At 49.0% G+C, this 18,364-nt stretch overlaps 2 protein-coding genes across 7 annotated transcripts in view; one reads left to right on the top strand and one right to left on the bottom strand.

Annotated features, from left to right (window-relative positions):
• The window catches only part of Mterf4 (mitochondrial transcription termination factor 4), a 60,474-nt gene extending 51,335 nt beyond the window's left edge, over positions 1-9,139 (top strand). Inside the window, exons 4-5 of one of the 3 annotated variants that reach the window (XR_004118018.1) lie at positions 1,069-1,629; positions 6,857-9,139. Coding sequence is in view for 1 of the 3 variants with exons in the window: in XM_031368483.1 (XP_031224343.1) it covers positions 1,069-1,089 (21 nt within the window). In the remaining 2 variants the exon portion in view is untranslated. Of the gene's footprint in view, positions 1-1,068 lie in introns of all 3 variants that reach the window. The other 2 variants (XR_004118017.1, XM_031368483.1) reach the window with 2 other exon arrangements.
• Positions 1-17,401, bottom strand: part of Sned1 (sushi, nidogen and EGF like domains 1) — a 63,625-nt gene extending 46,224 nt beyond the window's left edge. For 3 of the 4 annotated variants that reach the window (XR_004118016.1, XR_004118014.1, XR_004118015.1), the window contains exon 1: positions 17,012-17,401. Coding sequence is in view for 1 of the 4 variants with exons in the window: in XM_031368478.1 (XP_031224338.1) it covers positions 17,012-17,224 (213 nt within the window). In the remaining 3 variants the exon portion in view is untranslated. The remainder of the gene's footprint in view (positions 1-17,011) is intronic. The other variant, XM_031368478.1, reaches the window with a different exon arrangement.
• Between the last annotated feature and the right edge of the window lie 963 nt (positions 17,402-18,364).

Here is an 18,364-nt window from a genome sequence, read left to right as displayed (position 1 = left end):
TTTTTTTTTAAAGCTTAATCTCATTTATTATTTAAAGATTTTTTTTATTAGAAGACACAGGGCTTTTTTTTTTAAGATTTATTTTATTTTATATATATGAGCACACTGTAGCTATACAGATAGTTGTGAGCCTTCATGTGGTTGTTGGGGATTGAATTTTTAGATTGAATTTGCTGCTCATTGTGGTCAACCCCGCTTGCTCAGTCTCTGCTTGCTCTGGTCCAAAGATTTATTTATTATTATACATAAGTACACTGTAGCTGTCTTCAGACACAAGAAGAAGAAGGTGTCAGATCTCATTACGGTTAGTTGTGAGCCACCATGTGATTGCTGGGATTTGAACTCAGGACTTTCAGAAGAGCAGTCAGTGCTTGTACCTGCTGAGCCATCTCGCCAGTCCTAAAATTTTTTTTTTTAAAGATTTATTTATTTCATGTATGTGAGTACATTGTCACTGTCTTCAGACACACCAGAAGAAGACATCAGGTCCCATTATAGATGGTTGTGAGCCACCATGTGGTTGCTGGGAATTGAACTCAGGACCTCTGGAAGAGCAGTCGGTGCTCTTAACCACTGAGCCATCTTTCCAGTGCCCTAATCTCATTTATTATTATTATTATTATTATTATTATTATTATTATTATATTTTAAATTATTATTTTACATTCTAACCATTTTCCCCTTCCCTCTCTTCTCCCAGTAACCCCCCATCTCACCCCTTTCTGCTGCCTCTCTCCCTGATCCACTCCTCCTCCATTCCCTTCAGCAAAGGGCCAGCCTCCTGGTCAGCTCCCTCATGTTAAGCCTGGGTGAGGCAATCCGGCATGAGGAAAAGGACCCCACAAGCCTGCCAGAGTCAGAGACAGCTCCTTCTCCCACCCTTAGGAGCTTCACAAGAAAACCAAGCCACACAGCTGAACATATCTGCAGGAGGTGTAAGGCAGGCTGTCTGGTTGACGTGCAGTCTCTGTGAGCCCCTGTAAGCCCGAGTGAGTTGATTCTGCGGGTTTTCCTGTGGCGTCCTTAACTCCTCTGACTCCTTTAATCTCTCCTCCCCTTCTTCTGCAGGATTCCCCAAGCTCTGCCTGATGTTCAGCCGTCGGTCTCTACATGGCATTTGATTTTCATGGAAGCTAGAGACCAGTGGCATTTTAAGTCTTCAGTGTGCCAGAAGACAGCAATGCCAACATAAAGACCTAGCTTCAGAGGAGATACTGAAGCTAAATGAAGGCGATTTACACAGGCAGTAATAAATACATCCATAGAAATACAGTCCCATACTTAAAGAGATTGAGTCAACCTCAAGTTGACAGGAAATGCAAGGTCAGAGAGACAAGAAGGAAAGAAAGGGGAAGTCAGAGCATACGTGCAAGTGGACAAGGACCAAAAGGGACACTACAGTTCATGGAACAGTGTAGAAGATGTACAAATTAAAACTCAAGACAATGAAAGCCTTCAGCCTGGGAAAGGCATCAAAGTGAAGTCTCCTCAGAACACTGCTTGTCCCAAGGGGAATGAAGGAGCAGCGGGGGCAGCGGGGCTTTTTAATGAACTCCGATATGTTAAAGGCTGGAGGGACCATCTGGAGAATCTTGGAGACCATAGAAACAGCACATCCTTGACAGAGAGGTGAGATGCGGTAATTAAAATACTCAAAATATGGGGAAAAACAGGAAGCACAGAACAGAGAGTAACTGTTGGGGGTCTGACGGGGGAAGGTTTCCCCTACAGAAGTTCTGCTCCAGCTGTGAGGAGGTCTCCCTAAGGTGTGTGTGTGTGTGTGTGTGTGTGTGTGTGTGTGTGTGTGTGTGTGTATGTGTAACAAACTCGGCTCCCTCTGGGGATGCTTTTCCTAGTGAAAGTGTTACATTCTGCTCTGGAAGGAGGGGGAGGCTGGGAGGCTGGGGAGTGGGGTAGGTTTCTCCAATAAAAGCTGTGCAAAGGTGTTCCAGCTGGGCTCTGAAAGGTATCCTGGCAGCCAGGAGCCAAGGAATACCACAAGCTCACACCACAACAAACCTCACACAAGAGATTTATTAGGAGGGGAAAATCCAGAAGGGTGGCTGCCTCTGCCAGTGAGAAGCAGCAGAGAACTGGGCAGCACTAAGGGTTCATCTAGAGTTTCTTGTGGAGGGCGGGGCAACTTTCCAGGGTAGCCTGGCATTGGAGGGATTATGTGGCCCAACCTTTAGGGCAAGGTCAGGGATTGGTGGGATTTTTTTTTTAACTTGTTGGGCAGAGTTGGACTGCTCTCTGGCCTCAGGCCATTAGAAAACGACTATTTAGGGCCCTTAGGGACATCTGGGGGTAGGACCTGATCACTTCCCCACATTGAGGGGCCGAAAGGCAGTCGCAGCTGTTTTAGCCTGTATGGCCTAGCTCCTAGATCACTTGCAAGCATTGAGGGTTTACAATGTTTATAAAGTTACAAAGCTTGCAAAGGGAGTCCAAGGCAGGGAAGCCTTCCGTGCTGCTCAAGTTGGTGTGGCTAGCCAACAGGTAGAAGAAACAGCAAGGCAATGGTGAGCAATCTCCTGTCAGTCAGCCCGAGATGCAGAGGCATACACCTGTCAGCTACATAGTAAATTAAAAAGAACTAAAGGTTCTAGTTCCAAGATAAACCGCCTAAGCGCCAACCAAAGGAAAGCTGGCATGGCTGTACTATCATCAGATAAAGTAGACCATGAGGCCACATCATTTGCAAACATCATTTGACAATGATTAGGCAGGTAAAATGGCGTCACCACTCAGCATTCTTTTTTTTTTTTTTTTTAATTTTATTTATTTTATGTGTATGTCTTCAGACACACCAGAAGAGGGAGTCTGATCTCATTATGGGTGGTTGTGAGCCACCATGTGGTTGCTGGGATCCGAACTCAGGACCTTGGAAAGAGCAGTCAGGGCTCTTACCCGCTGAGCCATCTCGCCAGCCCACCACTCAGCATTCCTAACGGGGCCTCAGCAGATGAGAGAGAGGGTCACTTCATGACCAGGGTGGGACATTTCAGAATATTCTCTGGGAAAATGTTAGGGCAAGAGTATGTGGACTGAGGAGGCAGCATGTGAGGAGAGGAGCATGCACTCTGGCCCCAGCCCTGTGTTGTTGCTGCAAACAAGAATGCCAGTCCCTGTTGGCACTGACAAGGCCATTTCCTTGGATTGTGTTTGCAGAGCTCCAGTCATGAGGGATGAAATATTGCCCTCCTGGGGATGAAGAGCAGACTTACTGTAAAAGCCAGGCTCCTAAGCTAAGAGCAAACCCACGATGTGTGTGGCATCTACTTGGGCCTTCATGTCGTCCCCAGGCACTCAGTAAAGAGTTACAGACAGAAGAACTCTCTTTATGAGGCTTACATGACTTGACCTGGATGGACAGTTGCTGAGCAGCATCATGCGTGTAGTTGTCTGAGTCTGGCAATATGTAAGTGGGATAAGTTTCTCGTTGTCATCAAGTTGTGGTTTTGTAAGGAATATGAGGCATGGCTTGTATTAGAAACAAATTAACTTAATGTACTATTAAACCAACTTTCATCAAATTTATAAATTTAAAAATTGAAGGAGAAAATCCCCAGTACATAAGTAAAAGCTGGGTATGGCCGTATCAGTAATCCCAGAGACAGGCAGATCCTAAGAGCCCACTGCCAGCCAGCTTGGCAGGGATGCAAAGCCCCTGTTTCCGATTCTGTCATTTCTCTGACTCTGTGCACTGGGACGGCTGGACATGGAGGCCTCATGAAAAGGTTTTGTCTTTCATTTTTATTTGTTTATTTTGTATTATTTTAGTTATTCCTTTTATTTAATATTATAATATAATCATATCGTTCTTCCCTTTTCTTCTCCTCTCAAACCCTCCTATGTCCCTCTCCCTGCTCTCTTCCAAATTGATGGCTTTGTTTTCTCGTTAATAGTTGTTACATGCATATATGTACACACATAAATATTTATAAATACTCACATGCAACCTGCTCAGTCTGTATAATGTTACTTGCATGTATGATCTCAGGCTGATCATTTGGCATTGGATGCCCAAGCGCTGTGCTCTCCCATGGGGCAATACTGTGCTGCTCTTGGCATTCCTCAGTTGACTACAGTTCTCTGTGTAGGGCTGAGGCCTCCCAGGCTTTCTTCATCACAGTAAGTTTTAACGTCTGCTAGAGAATGTCCTTTTAGCTTACGTTCCCCAAAGAGTCTTGGTTTTTCTCGTGTGTGTGTGTGTGTGTGTGTGTGTGTGTGTGTGTGTTTACATGCATGTGCACATGTATCTATACCTGCAGAGGCCAGATAAGAACACTGGCTTTCTCCCTATATTACCCCCCCACCTTATGTTTTGAAAACATTTATTTAGTTATTTGTGGGTGTGATTGGGGTGGCTACATATATATAGCCTATGTGTAGAGGACAGCAGACAAGTGGTGGGAACAGGTTCACTCCTTCTATGATATGGGCCAGAGGGATTGAACGCAAGTCATGGGGCTCACCAGCACATGCTTTTACCACCAAGCACGCCCATACACATGTCCACACAGTATGCATCACCCCCCTACACACACACACACACTCAGGAATACTCAGCTGTAGAAGAAAGATCCCCCCCCATTTGCAACCACATGACTGAGTCTTGATGGCACTGTGATAAGTGGAATAATCCAGGCACAGAAAAACAAACACCACATGGCCTCACATGTAGAATCTAAAAACACTAAGCTCACACAACAGGGAGTAGAGGTATGGGTGTTAGACATGGTGAGCTTTGAGTGCAAGAGGCAGCTGGGATAGTATTTTAGTCTTCAGGCATTAGTTACATAAAGCTCTAGTCCAATGGTGTTAGCTGTATTAGAAATACAGTATCACTTGCTTGATATTAGATCACCTCCCACCTGTGGCAAGCACCTGTGAAGGAAGATGCTTTATTTTTACCATGGCCGTCACTCCCAGTGTACACATAATCGCTGCATTGCATAAAACTTGAATATACATGCTTACATAATTTTGTCAGTTTTACTCCTATAAAGCTGGGAAATTTAACTGAAACAAAACTAAGAAGAACCAGTGTCTACCACTGTAAAACACCTCATAGTCTACTCTGACAGTCACACAGCAATGACGAGGAGTAGACAGGACCATTGGGAGCCAGGGAGCCAGATGTGGTTACCCCTGGTAACAGTGAAGGAAAGAAGGTGGTGCCTCTCTGTGGATGGAGTGGAGGCTGTGCAGGCCTCACAGATATGTGGTTAGAACCAGAGGGACATGCAGGGGCTGGCCAGGAGGGACTGCTCAGAGGTAGAGTGCAGAGTAGAACGGATAGCCTCTTCTGGGAGGATCTGCATCATACTCGCTTATTCTTGGTACACACGTCAAGAATCCCTTTCTGACCATGTTTTAGAGAAAAGATGTAAGGACTAAAAGATGGCAAAGGCAACTCTGGCTACGGGGGGGGGGGGGTCAGTGTCTTTAGGGCGGGACTTGGGCTACAGATGGAGATGTGCCACCTATAGATTGGGGTCCTGCTGCACTGCCCTCCCCACAGCCACTCTCTCATTGGCCACTTACAGCTTCCTGAGTTTTCCTGCCTCCCTTAGAATGTGAGGTGTACCTCGTGTACAGAAGAGACCTCTGGCCTTTGAGGTCTCCTCTGCTCCACCGCACACTGCTGCTGCTCTTCTTCTCAGGGTTGGGTAGGAGTGCGGAGGCGGGGGGTGGGGGGAATCCAGGAAGGACACAGAACAAGCCAGCCCTGTTCCCATGCCAGGACAGGGCAGTGCCAGGACCACAGGAAAGCAGGTATGGGGGCCCAGATGCTGGGCTGGCTCACTCCCTTTCCTGGGCAGAGCTTCACTGGCTTCCTCTCTCCAGATGGGATGCGTGAGTTTCTTTGAAGTGAGCAATGGCAAGGCCCAAGCCAGAGGTTTAAGGAGTCATGAGTTGCCCTCTCCTTCAGGCCCAGACAGAAGTTGTGTCTCCCCAGATGTCATTTTTTTATAGTTTTTCTGTTCTTGCAACACTGCTTTGTGAAACGTGCAGGATGGCACGGCAAACAAGGAGAGGGAATGAGACCTGAGTGCCTGACTGATGCCGACCGGAACCAGGGATGCCAGGCATTCCTAGATAAGTGACTGTTGGATCCTTGTCCTAGTTTTAGAGGTGACATCCAGTCAGCTGCTCAGCTACTGGATTCCCAGAAACCTGATTAAGAGCCCAGATGTTGTCCTAAGAGGGACTGCACCCACAGAAATGCTAAATTCCCACCACCACCACCACCACCACCACCACCACCAAAAGCCTGCCACCCTGGGCAAGAAGGGAAGACACTGTTCTCTAAGGAACTGCAGGCTGAAGATGCCACATGGCCGGCCTTGATTCCAGAGCTGTAGCCTTCGCCAGCCCTTTCCTGAACATTAGGCATGCAGGGCCTTCCTGTGGCCACTCCCAGGCCTCCTCTGGGACTAGCAGTTCTTGGGCCAGGTCAGGAACACTGTCTTCTCTTCAGGCTGAACACCTGTTGTTGAGATAAACAAGGCTACCAGCTGCATGTCACAGTCCAGGGTGGGTGATAGGGGTTCCAGGAGGGACCTTTCAGGACGACTGCTGGTGAAGTCTGCAGTGGACAGAGGAGAGCACAGACAGTCCCTGCTTCCCAGGGATGCCTTCTCCTCCTTGACTGTAGCTAGCCAGGACCAGGCTGTGGAGGGGCAAGCTGAGATTCCTGGTCAGCTTGGTAGGGTAGTAGTGACTGTGGACTCCAAGGGAGGTGGAGGAGGTTGGAGCATCCTGGATGGTGTGGGACTGCCAACATGCCTGCCTGCGCATACTCTCCTGGCACCTCCCCCCCTTACTTCCCCCCTTCTTGCTTCTGCAGGAAGGCAGCCCTGGCTAGAGGAAGCAGAGGCAGGGCTGTTGGCATTTCCGACTTGTTTGAAGTCAGGAACGCCTGAAGACCAAGTGCTATGCGACCTGAGTTTGGGCCAACTACCCTTGAGCCTGGGGCCAGAGGCTGCTCTGAGCAGAGGCTCTGGCCTACAGCAGAGACTGCTCTAGGTATGCAAACCTCAGATCAGCTCAGTCCCAGCTTGGACTTCTCTATCCCGACCCAGATAACAAAGTTCTCCCGGCCCCAGGCTTTTTACACTTGTTTTGAGAGCTGTAGGCATGTCTTTCATTTCCTGTCAGCTTTCCGGGAAGCTAGGAATCCTCTTACAGGCAGGGGGAGGCCTGGTGTCCTGGGTAGGATTGCTGTGTGAGCATCCTTTATCCTCAACCCTGGAGGGCTCTCCCAGCAAATCACCTTGGTACAGAGACAGCCATCATGGAGTTATATGCGTGGTTGTGGGAGGGACAAGAGAGTCCCTAGGGGCAGTCAGGATACATTCCAGGAGGGGTCATTTGGGCTGCGCTCTATGCTCAGGTTGGGAGGGGTGCATCCCTACTCTTGCTGTCTGTCTACAGTGAGTGGCTCCCTTGGCTCACTTTCTGGTATGAGGTTTTTGATCTAAGCCTGTGACAGAGTATGGCCTATGGTGCTCTTATCTGTCTCTAGATGTCTCTGAATTGTCCTGTGTAAATGGAGCTGTTGCTTTACCTCCAGCACCTGAGCAGGTGCTGCTAACATCATGTTCAGCAGGGCCAGAAGCTAGCCGTCTGGACATTCCCCGCCAGTGAGTAATGACTGTTACCTTGCCTTATGTTCTAACACCCTTTTGTGTCCACCACTGCCTAGGCCACTGCCTCCTGGACTCTCTTGAAACTTTGGGCCTTTTAGCCTGCAGGGAGAAGAGCCTCTTTCTGGCCTCCCCGGCAGAGCTGCAGCTGCCATGTCAGAGGGAGAATTCCCAGGCCAAGCTTGTGGCCTCTTCCCCACATAGAGCATGGAGTCCTACAAGCTAGACTCCTGGGTACAGTGGTTGCTCCTCTGGAATCTTGCCCTGTTTCTCATCCCCAGTGGGCCTCTAAGGCTCCTGTGCCTTCTCCACTTCCCATCCTGCCATCCTGTACAGGTAACAGTTAATGTTTGTCTTGGGGGGCCTGAGGGGCTGGGTGTGTCTGACTCTGACAAGCTCTGCATAAGCTCAGAAGACACATAGACTGGGTTGACCTTGGTGTGGAAATTTAGGGTCAGGGTTCTGCTTAGAAGCAGTCTCTCTCTTTGTATTCCGAGACAGGCTGACAGAGCCTTTAGGAGACTTGAGCATGCACTAAGTCTCAAGGGCAGGAGCGGGCAGGGCAGTAGGTGTATACAGTGGGTGTATACTTATGGAAGGCTGGGTGAGCAAATAACTTGCCCTGCTTTGTAAAGCACAAATATCACCCACATATATCAGGCTGGGAAGATGACTCAGTGATACCTCAAAAGCACACGGACACAAGTTCTATCCTCAGAACCCACATTAAAAAGCCAGGTGTGATGATGCAATGTTTGTCATCCCAGCACTGGGAGGCAGAGACCAGATTCCTGGGGGCTTGCTGCCAGGCAGCCTCACTTGCTTGGCCAGTAGTATAGAAGTTCTCATCACAAGCACACCAGTAATATGTTGCACTAAGTCATCCTGATGTTCCTGGGTGATGGGAATTTTCAGCTCTAATATCACCCCAGGGGACTATTTCTGACATGACTGTAAACATATATGTACATTCATCATGCCTATATACCCATGTCTGAATCCACTATCACAAGACACACAGAGATGCAGGTACTGTAAGCTTAAAATGACCTGTCCAATTCAAACTGAATACAAAGCCATATTTTATTTTGTGCTTCCTCCTCTTTGAATTTGCAGTTGTCCATCTCTAACAGTGATGATCACTGTCCTATTTAGCTTTAGTTGTCAATGTGACACAGCCTAGAGTCCTCTGGGAGGAAAGCCTTGATTGAGAAATTACCTAGGTCAGATAGGTCTGTGGCCATATATGTGGAGGATTGTCTTGATTACTAATTGATGCAGGAGGGCCCGGCCTATTGTGGACAATACTATACCCAGGCAAGTGGTCCTGGGTTGTATAAGAAAGCTAGCTAAGTATGGGCCTGCAAGCAAGTAAACCAGAGAGCGAGCCAGCAAACATTTCTCCATGGTTCTTGCCCTGATGTCCCTTAATGATGGATTGAAACGTGGAAGTGTAAGCTAAATAAATCCTTTCTTCTAAACTGCTTGTCAGTGTATCATTGGAAACACTGTAACAGAAAGTAACTAGGATGCTCAGAGGAGTTTACTCAGCCAATTAGTTTCAGTGTTACAAACACATATAACTGTGAAAAAACAAACTGACATTTGGAATTCAGTATTTGTTTACCTTTTTTCCCAGTTTATTTTGCAAACATGTAGTCAAAGTAGTTCACTGAAATTACCTTCTAAAATTAGTACTAAAGCAACTATTATAAATATAAGACATCAGTTGAAGGAAAAGAGAAATAAAAGCTGCAGAAACAACTAAAATAAAACTTCTGTTGGTTCTATTAGTTCTATTAGTACTATTATTCTATTAGTAAAAATGTAAAACAGCCGAGGACTAAAAGATGTCTCAGTGAAGTGCTTGCTGTACATGCATGTGAGCCCTAGGACCACATAACAGGGCTGAGCACCGTGGCTCACACTTGTAATCCCATTGCTGGGGAAAAAGAGATGGGTGGGTCCTCAAGGTTCCCGGGGCAGCCAATCTAGCTGAACTGATAATCGCCGGTCTAATGAGAGACCTTATCTCAAAAACCAAAGTGAAGAAGGACGGAGGAAGATACCCAAGGCTCACTCTGGTCTACACACACACACACACACACATGGGGGGGGGAGGGGAGGAGGAGAGGGAGGGAGGGAGGGAGGGAGGGAGGGAGGGAGAGAGAGAGAGAGAGAGAGAGAGAGAGAGAGAGAGAGAGAGAGAGAGAGAGAGATGGATGCATGGTCATTCACACATGTGAATATATACACACAAATGAGTATAAAGCTATAATAAAAATAGATTGAGTCAGGCATGCTGGCACATGTCTGTAATGTTAGCACTGGCATAGCTGAGGCAGGAGGATTACAAGTTCAAAGCTAGCCTAAGATAGATAGTGAGACCCTATCTTGAAAAAAACAAGGGTTAAGGAACACTTACCTAGCATGTTCAAACCCTGTGCTTAAGTCCTCAGAATTGAAAACGAAGGCAAAATCAAAGCGAAGACCACACTTAATGGTATTGTAGGAGCTGGGCCACTGCAGATCTGATTATCGGTGAATCTGAGAACACCCCCAATCAATCAATCTACCTCAAGGACCTACTATACTTCTCTTGGGCATATACCAAGAGATACTTCATCCTACCACAAAGATACTTGCTCTAACATATTCATTGCTGCTATAGTCATAAGAGCCAGAAACCGGAAACAACCTAGATGTTCCTCAATAAATGAATAGATGAAGACATTGTGGTATATTTACACAACAGAGTATTACTCAGACATTTTAAAAAAATGATATTGGGCTGGAGAGATAGCTCAGAGGTTAAGAACACTGACTTCTCTTCCAGAGTTCCTGAGTTCAATTCCCAGCAACCACATGGTGGCTCACAAACATCTGTAATGGGGATCTGATGCCCCCTTCTGGTGTGTCAGAAGACAGGGACAGTGTACTCACATATATAAGATAAATAAATCTTTAAAAATGACATAAAATTTGCAGGCAAATGGATGAAACTAGAAAACAACAACAACAAAAATCATCTTGAGTGAGGTATTCCACATCCTCATAACAAGATAGATCTCATTAGAAAAGGGAAATAGAGGGCTGGAGAGATGGCTCCGAAGTTAAGAGCACTGATTGCTCTTCCCGAGGGCCTGAGTTCAATTGCCAGCAACCACATAGTAGGTCAAAACCATCTGTAATGGGATCTGATGCCCTCTTCTGGTGTGTCTGAAGAGAGCAATGGTGAACTCATATACATAAGATAAATAAATAAGTCTTAAAAAAAAAAGAAAAGAGAAATAGAATAGATAATTATGGATGGGTATGGGTTGGGGGCTGGGACTGGAGGATTAGGTGGGGAAGGGGAGAAGAGAGGAAGATGAGGAAGGGAATATGGGGGAGAGACATCTAAAAGTAGAGGGCATTTGAAGGGGCATACAGACACCTAATCCAGGAGAAATGTTTCAAAATATACACATATATAAAGGTGATCTAAATGAAATCCCCAAATAATGGGAGACATAGAGTCCCAACAGGTCATCTCTTGTCACCAAATGAAGCCTCCAGTACTGGGTTTGGGTTCCATCTAATTGAGTTGTTGGCCAAAGGGGTCCCATGGGAATCCCCAAACAACCCAGGCTGTTGCCAAGACTCTAGGTTGTTTTTCACAAACTGACAGCAGGGTCCCATTGCCGAAGACAACACACAACTCATTGAACATGGAGAAGTCAAGATGGTGCCTACGAGAGCCCTCACTCCTACATCCCAGTGTCTTTGGTACAGGAAGATATTCTGCACTAAGTGACCCATAAACCCTTTGATATGCAATGGTGTGCTGCCTGTGAGGAACACTAGAGCAATTGTGGTACAAACTCTGTGGGAGTCACCAACAAGTATCTGACGACTTAAGGCCCACTCCTCAAGATGGAACCCATATTTGACAGTGCTTGGGTGGCCAAGAGCCAGAGACGAGATAGCCCAGGGACTTGGGTAAAAAAATCAAACCCTATTGTTCTAAACATTATTGTGATGAAAAGAATCCTAATGATATTCTGTTATACTTATGAGTGTAGCAGAACTTAGAGGCCAAGGCAGCATACACAGGGCCTGCACAGGTCTGCACCTGTTCTCTGTGTATGCGTTGTGTCTTCCAGTTCAGTGTTTTTATGGGATTCATGAGTGTGAGTGGTTTCATGAGTGTGTGAGTGGGTCTCTGATTTTTTTTTTTTAATCTCCCCTGGGGCTCTCTCCCTTCTGTTTGTCTTGTCCAACTTCAGTGCTGTGGGTTTTAAAATTTAACTTATATTTGATTTTTTTATATTTTACTATTATCTCTTAGAAGCCTGTTTTCTAGTGAGAGACCAAAAGGGAGTGGATCTGGATGGGAGGGGAGGTGAGAAGGAGTGGAGAGAGGAGAATCTGTCATCAGGATATAATATATTACTGTGTGAGAAAAGAATCTGTCTTCAATAAAAATAAGGAAAAAATAAAACAGAAAAGTGAAAACAAGAAAACTTTCTAAATCAGGCCAATGAGATGGCTCAGCAGGTAAGATTGCTCTCCCCCAAGCCTGATAACTTGACTTCCATCCCTGGAACCCACACAGTGGAAGGGGAGAACCAACTCCTTCAAGTTGTCCTTCGGCCTTCATATGTGTGCTATGGCATGAGCCCTTCTCCTCAAGACAATAAAATGTAATAAAAAAATACTGAAAACAAAGGTCCCAAAGAAAGGGACTAGAAGAAGGAGGAGGACGAGGAGGAGGAGGGAGAGGAGGAAGAGGAGATGATGATTTGGGGGTAGCTGCACACAATATGATGTGCACACAATGAGTCTTTAAATGAGGGCAGCAAAGAATAGAAGAATTAACTTGAGGAAAGCCAAGAAGTTTCTCAAATTTCATGAAAACTATCTGGACCATGGGCTGGCAGTCGTCATGAACCTTGGGCAGAAGAAATACTTTAGAACACACCTGAGAACCAAACTGCTGGCAAAGGGGAAGCCTTGGAAGCAGTCAGAGACATGCCAGACCCAGTGGCGCTGTGAGACTGGCAGGAGAGTCCCCTCGAGGAGCTGTGCGCATGCACAGCCTGTGGGACACCGTCTTTAAGAATGGAATGTCCAACCCAGAATTCCACATCCATGCTGCAGACACAGCTTTTGAAACGGAGGGAAATCAACGCACTTCTCAGACAAGAGTGCGGATGCCCAGTAAGTGAAGTCTACAAGAAATGATCCAGGAAGCCTTGGGGCAATAGTGTGAGATGGGAAGCCACGGCACTGGTAACGGCAGACCTGGGTCAATGGAAAAGACCATCTAATCTAAAAACCTTCCTAAATGACGATCGGCTATTTAACAACAAAATATTAACTGTGTTATTTGGGCTTATAACACATGTGAAACTATGACAACAGCGTGAAGCCGCATGGAGAAATAGCTGGGTGCCATTGTGAGGGCCTGGTACTGTATTTGAAGGAGTAACTTTCTATTTGAAGACTGAGCGTTGGCCAAAGCAGCTCCATCTGCTCCCCCTAACATTACAGGCTAGAGCCGAGGCTTTTGGTCACTCTCCATAACCTAGAGGTAAGTAAGATCCTATCGCTGAACACAAAACCTAGGTGGTTGAACATGGAGAAATTGAGCTGGCGGCTAACTAGAAGCTTCACCCCTACTAACTAGTACTGGAAGCTACTTTAAACGCTACTGGGGGAGGAAAGTAATCAATTTCTCATGTACATAGTAAATCAGGAGGATAAACCCACCATACCGTTAACCAGATTAAATGTAAATAAGTATAAATGCTTCCATCAGAAAGAAGAGATTGCCAGGCCGGATAGAAAATGTTCAGCCTCACATCCTTTTGCCCTTACCAGAGAGGAAATAAAGGCTGGTCATTATGATGCTGTGAGAGTTTTAGAAGTCAGAGCAAGAAGCCATGCCTGCCCTAGCTGGGCTGCATGACTGTGGTGTCCCTCTCTATATAAAGTCCCTCCTATAGTCCTGGGCCTTTAGGGGGTTCACAGCTTAGTCTTAGAACATGTGTCAAAGCAATATTCAGAGAATCAGAGGTGCAGGGCCTAGAACCAGGGAAGTGTGGAAAGGGGAGGGGACACAGAATCCCATTGATGTTCTCCACTCCAGAGAGGATGTCCACGGGTAGAGAGGGCAGACAGTGAGGCAGGCCAGGAGCCGGGCATTCAGTGGAGATGCATCTGTGAGGGACAGAGCCTGGACCATGTTTCAGAGAAACAGGACTTCAGCCTGGGCCCCACTACGGGGACGCAGGAAGGAGGCGTCTGGACACTCACTCAAACCTGTAGGTTATTAGTCTGAATCCTCAGACTAACCTCCACTTCTCACGGTAGCCTGGTTCCACTTCCCCAAGTCTAACCGTCACTGTACAGGATGTCTGGCTGCCAGCTCTAGAAAAATCCCCGCTGACACACAGTGCCCTGCTGAGACCCAGGACCACATACAAGTAGAACTTGGCATCAGACAGAGGGAGAGACCACTGTCCACTCTGCCTGAGTTAAACTGAGGAATACCAAGGAATACCAAGGCTGCATGCTGACAGAAACAAAAGAAGCTGCTCTGGGTCCAGTGTCTGAAGGGCAGAGCCAGGGCTGTTCTCTAAGGGCAGAGGGGCCAGCACAGGCTCATTAGATAGTGTGGAATCAAGCCTTGCCTCAAGGGTATGAGAACTGACATTCTGGTGAGCAAGAGTTCAAGTTAGTCTATTAACAGTCTCTTCATTCTGGCCCCAGAGTTTTCCCAAAGACCATTGTAGTAAGTATGGTTAGGGGTGGTCAGAGGGCATGAGGCTCAGTACGGCTGGATGGGTCACTTGGCGAATGGCTGGAGATGTCACCACCCTGCTCACCCCTTCCTGCAGTTCAGTTGGATATACAACTGGAAGACCCATGTTTACAGCCACTGTACCACCTTCACAGACTCCTGGCCCTTACAGGAGCCCAGCATCCTGAAGGATATGGCACTCACATGGCGCTCCCTTTTCTGACAAGGGACAGAAGCTGACAAGTAATATGCTGGCCAAGGCCACAGTGGGGGCTCCCAATGCCATCTAAGACAAGACAGACCCAGCCAGTCATACTGCAGCTTTAGTCTTTCCTACGAATCTGGCAGTAGTAACATTTCCAGCCAGCAGGTGGTGGGCAGTACCCCACACCCACCAGGAGCTTCTCCTTACCTGTGCTCAAACGCTAAGCAACAACATATGCTCTCAACAACTCCAGGGCCAGTAACCAGGACACAAGAAAGCATCGGAAGGCAAGGTTCTTTCTAGATAGGTGCCACCGTCAAGATGGAGTGATCACTCTGGGAACGTGTCCGAGCGCCCCTGAGGGACGCAGGGCACTTCTGACTGTCTCTGGGATGTGGAATGACACAAAAAGATGGGGCATTCATTCTTTCACTCACTATTCCAACAAGCCTACGCTTAGTCAAGCTGCCAGGGCCAGGAGAGCTACTAACACTATACTTCACTATGTGGAGCTGGATGAGGGCCACACAGAGGCATCCAGGGTCCTTTCAGCCTGACTGGGGCTGGGGACACTCAGCAGACACCCTGCTCCAGAGTCATTGTCTCCTCTTCTCCATATAGCCTTGACAGTCATCTATGCATGTGCCCCAAGTGCTGTTTCAGGCCAGATGTATGGGCACGGCTTCGCGAAGAATTCCATTTCCTTTCCCACTGAGCGAAGGGGAAGGCGGGGTTCACTGTGCACACCATGACCACACCAGCGAGTATTTTCTGAAGAGTATCTATGTTTCAGGGGGAGAGGTTCTGGTAGGGTGTGTGCTTTCCTAAGAGCCAGAGGTTGCTTTCTCATGTTAAGAAGGTTAACTAAACATTTTAATGATATTTTCACCTGAGACTGGGAGTGGAAAACCCAAGTCTAGCCAGAATGCTTAAAGAACATCCTGACAGCTCTGATGGGTGAGTCTTCGCATTCCTAGGATGTGCAGGCCTTTTCCTGCTGGGCAGACCCAGAACACAGCTCTTCCTGTCTCCTGCCTACCAACAGAAGCCTTTGCTCTGCCAAGTCCCAGGGCAGAAGAATTTTCAGAGATGTCTGCCTTTTCTTCTCCCTCTATACCCCTCCATGGTTGCAGCACCAGACGCTGCCACCAAGGTGAGGAGGCCATGCTGAGTGGGCACAGGGAAGTCAGCCACCAGGTTGTGACATGTGGGTGATGCTGGTCACTGTGGGGTGCAGGGTTCTGGAGATGGTGGTGGTAGTGGATAGACCCTGTGGACAGTGCCAGCCAGGAGAATGGCAATGCAGACCACGTGGCTGGCGACGGAGGCAGTGTTCAAGATGGTAGGGATGCCGATATGGCAGCTGAAGGCAGCAGTGCTTATGGCAGAGGTGAGGGTGCCAGTGGAAGCGCCGATAGTGGACTTGGTGGTGTTAATGGGAAAATCATTGGTAGAGCTAATGGTGATTGGCATTGGATGTGGCAGAGGGTGTGAAGAAGATGGTGTTTTAACTATAGACCAATCTATAGTGATCTAGGTAATTCAGGAAATGGCAAGGCTGATGCCAAATGGTCACTTCACTACAGATCATCCATCCCTTTGTGCACAGGTGACTGACTCAGGGTCAGACCCTGAGAACATGGAGACTGGCACTCAGGCTCTGCAATCCACTGAGACCTCTCCTACACTCGTGTCTGAGCCTGGGGAGAAGAATTACCCTTGGGAGCCCCGTTTAGAGGGTCTGATCCTGGTGGCCAACCTCTGGACTAAGATGGGGAGGGGGAGGTGTAAACCTCTCTACACTGCCCCTAGCTGCCAGCCCTGCCCAGCGCAGGTCTTCTGCAACGAAACAAATCATGCCAGAATTCCTTCTGGCCCCGGGCCTTGGGTGTTAACTGTGAGTGAGGCTGAAATGGCTTAGAGAGGGCTGAGACCTTCACAAGCCAGATGCCCCACTGGGGTAACTGCGGCCTGAGGCCATGTGCCCACTGCCACATAGCTCTCTGTGAAGGAACAGGATCGAAGGCTCCCCACTAGGTACTGGGGGAACTCGCAGCAGCTCTGCGGAAGCCTGCCGAACTCTGCCAACGTCCCAAACTGGTCGGGCCGTGAGCGGCAGGGGCGCGCCGCGTTCCGCTGGCCTGGCTGTCGCCTAGGTGCCCTGGCGGCTGCTCGCCCCGCCCTGCCCACGCCTCTCCCGCCAGCCGCTGTCCGGCCTTGGCCGCAGGAGAGAGGAAGCGCTGTCCTCATTCCACCTCTGGCTGCCGCGGTGCCAAGTTGCTGGCGGCAGCGGCAGCGGCGCGAGTTGGGGTGGAGGGCAGCGGCGCAGTCCCCCGGAGACCCCTCGAGCTCGGGGTTACTCACGTAGAGTCCGGAGTGCTCGGCGCCGAAGAACGGGAAAGGCACCGAGAGGGGCTGCAGCCCTGAGCCGCCGTCGTCTTGCTTCGGGGTGACAGCGTCGCCGCGCTTCGTGCCGAACGGGTAGAAGTCGGCGAGGGCCACCGCAGCGCGCACCCCGCGCACCCCGAGCCCCAGGGCTGCGGCCAGCAGCAGCGACCAGGCGGCGCCGCCGCGCATCGCTGGGATCTGAGGGCGGGCCACGGGGCTCGGGCAGGTGGCTGCAGTCACCGCACGACCGACTGGCCGCACCGTCCCCTCCCGCTAGCTCGCGTCGCACTCCGGGGACCCGCTCAACTTAGGAAGGCGCGAGGCAGGACCGCGGACCGCCGGCCTACCGCGGGGACCTGGGCTTAAATAGCCTGGCCAGGCGGCCACCCGGGATGGGCGGGGGAGAGGCGGGGTCATGCAAATAGTGGCATTTTTAACTTGCTGGTCCTCTGGGTGGGAGGGGGCCGGAGCGCAGCTCCCAGGCCCTCCTGTGTCGAGGCTCATTAAAACCGAACTAGTACTGGGTTGGCTCCACCTCCAGATCGGAGGCCCTCTTGCTCCCTTGCATTTGGGCTATCTTGAGGTGAGGACTTACATTCTCCTGTCACCAGCTCAGGGCCTACCCACAGGAGGCGCCTGGGCTAACCCAGCAGTTCCGAAGCTGACTTGTCGCCCTAAGGCCTGATTTTGAGCAGGCTTCCTGTGTGTCCTCTGGAGTCCCTGTCAGGCCAGAGCATCTGGCTTTTCTGATAGAATGTCAGTCTGGAACACTTAAACGAACTTTGCGTGGCCACACCCCAGCCCTAGCCTAGGGCATTAACTTTCAGATCCAGCTGAAACCTGTCCCAGGGTCTATTCCTTATCTGGTTTCACTGAGGGTGGGCTCTGGGTCCTGGAGATTCGAAGACTTACGCAGCTCTCTCTGGTGTAAGGGCTTTCCCAGAAGGGATCGGTCACGTAGCACAGCTGGACAATGTTAGGGAAACCTGCAGGGTAGGCTGGTCACCCAGGCCCTGGGGTCAAGTCAGGTGCTGTGGCTCCCTAACCTTTCTCGCTCTTCTTAAGAACTGCTTTGTAAGTGGCCATCCTGCCTCAGGGGTGCACTCTGGTCTCTTTCTGTGTCCCCTTGGGGCCTGGGGTGGGGTGGGGGCTCAGTTCCCACTATCTTGTCTGCTCCCAGATCCTACTGTTGGGTGACATGTGACTATTAAAGCCAAATTTGGGATCTCCAAAGACAAGATGCTACCCTTCAAAGAGAAGCAAAGAAGAAGGAGGAGGAGGAGGAGGAAGAGGAGGAGGAGGAGAGGAGGAGAAGGAGGAGGAGGAGGA

This window comes from Mastomys coucha, unplaced genomic scaffold (assembly GCF_008632895.1).
Source record: "Mastomys coucha isolate ucsf_1 unplaced genomic scaffold, UCSF_Mcou_1 pScaffold14, whole genome shotgun sequence".
Classification (NCBI taxonomy): Eukaryota; Metazoa; Chordata; class Mammalia; order Rodentia; family Muridae; genus Mastomys; species Mastomys coucha.
This window is presented reverse-complemented; position numbering and strand designations above follow the sequence as displayed.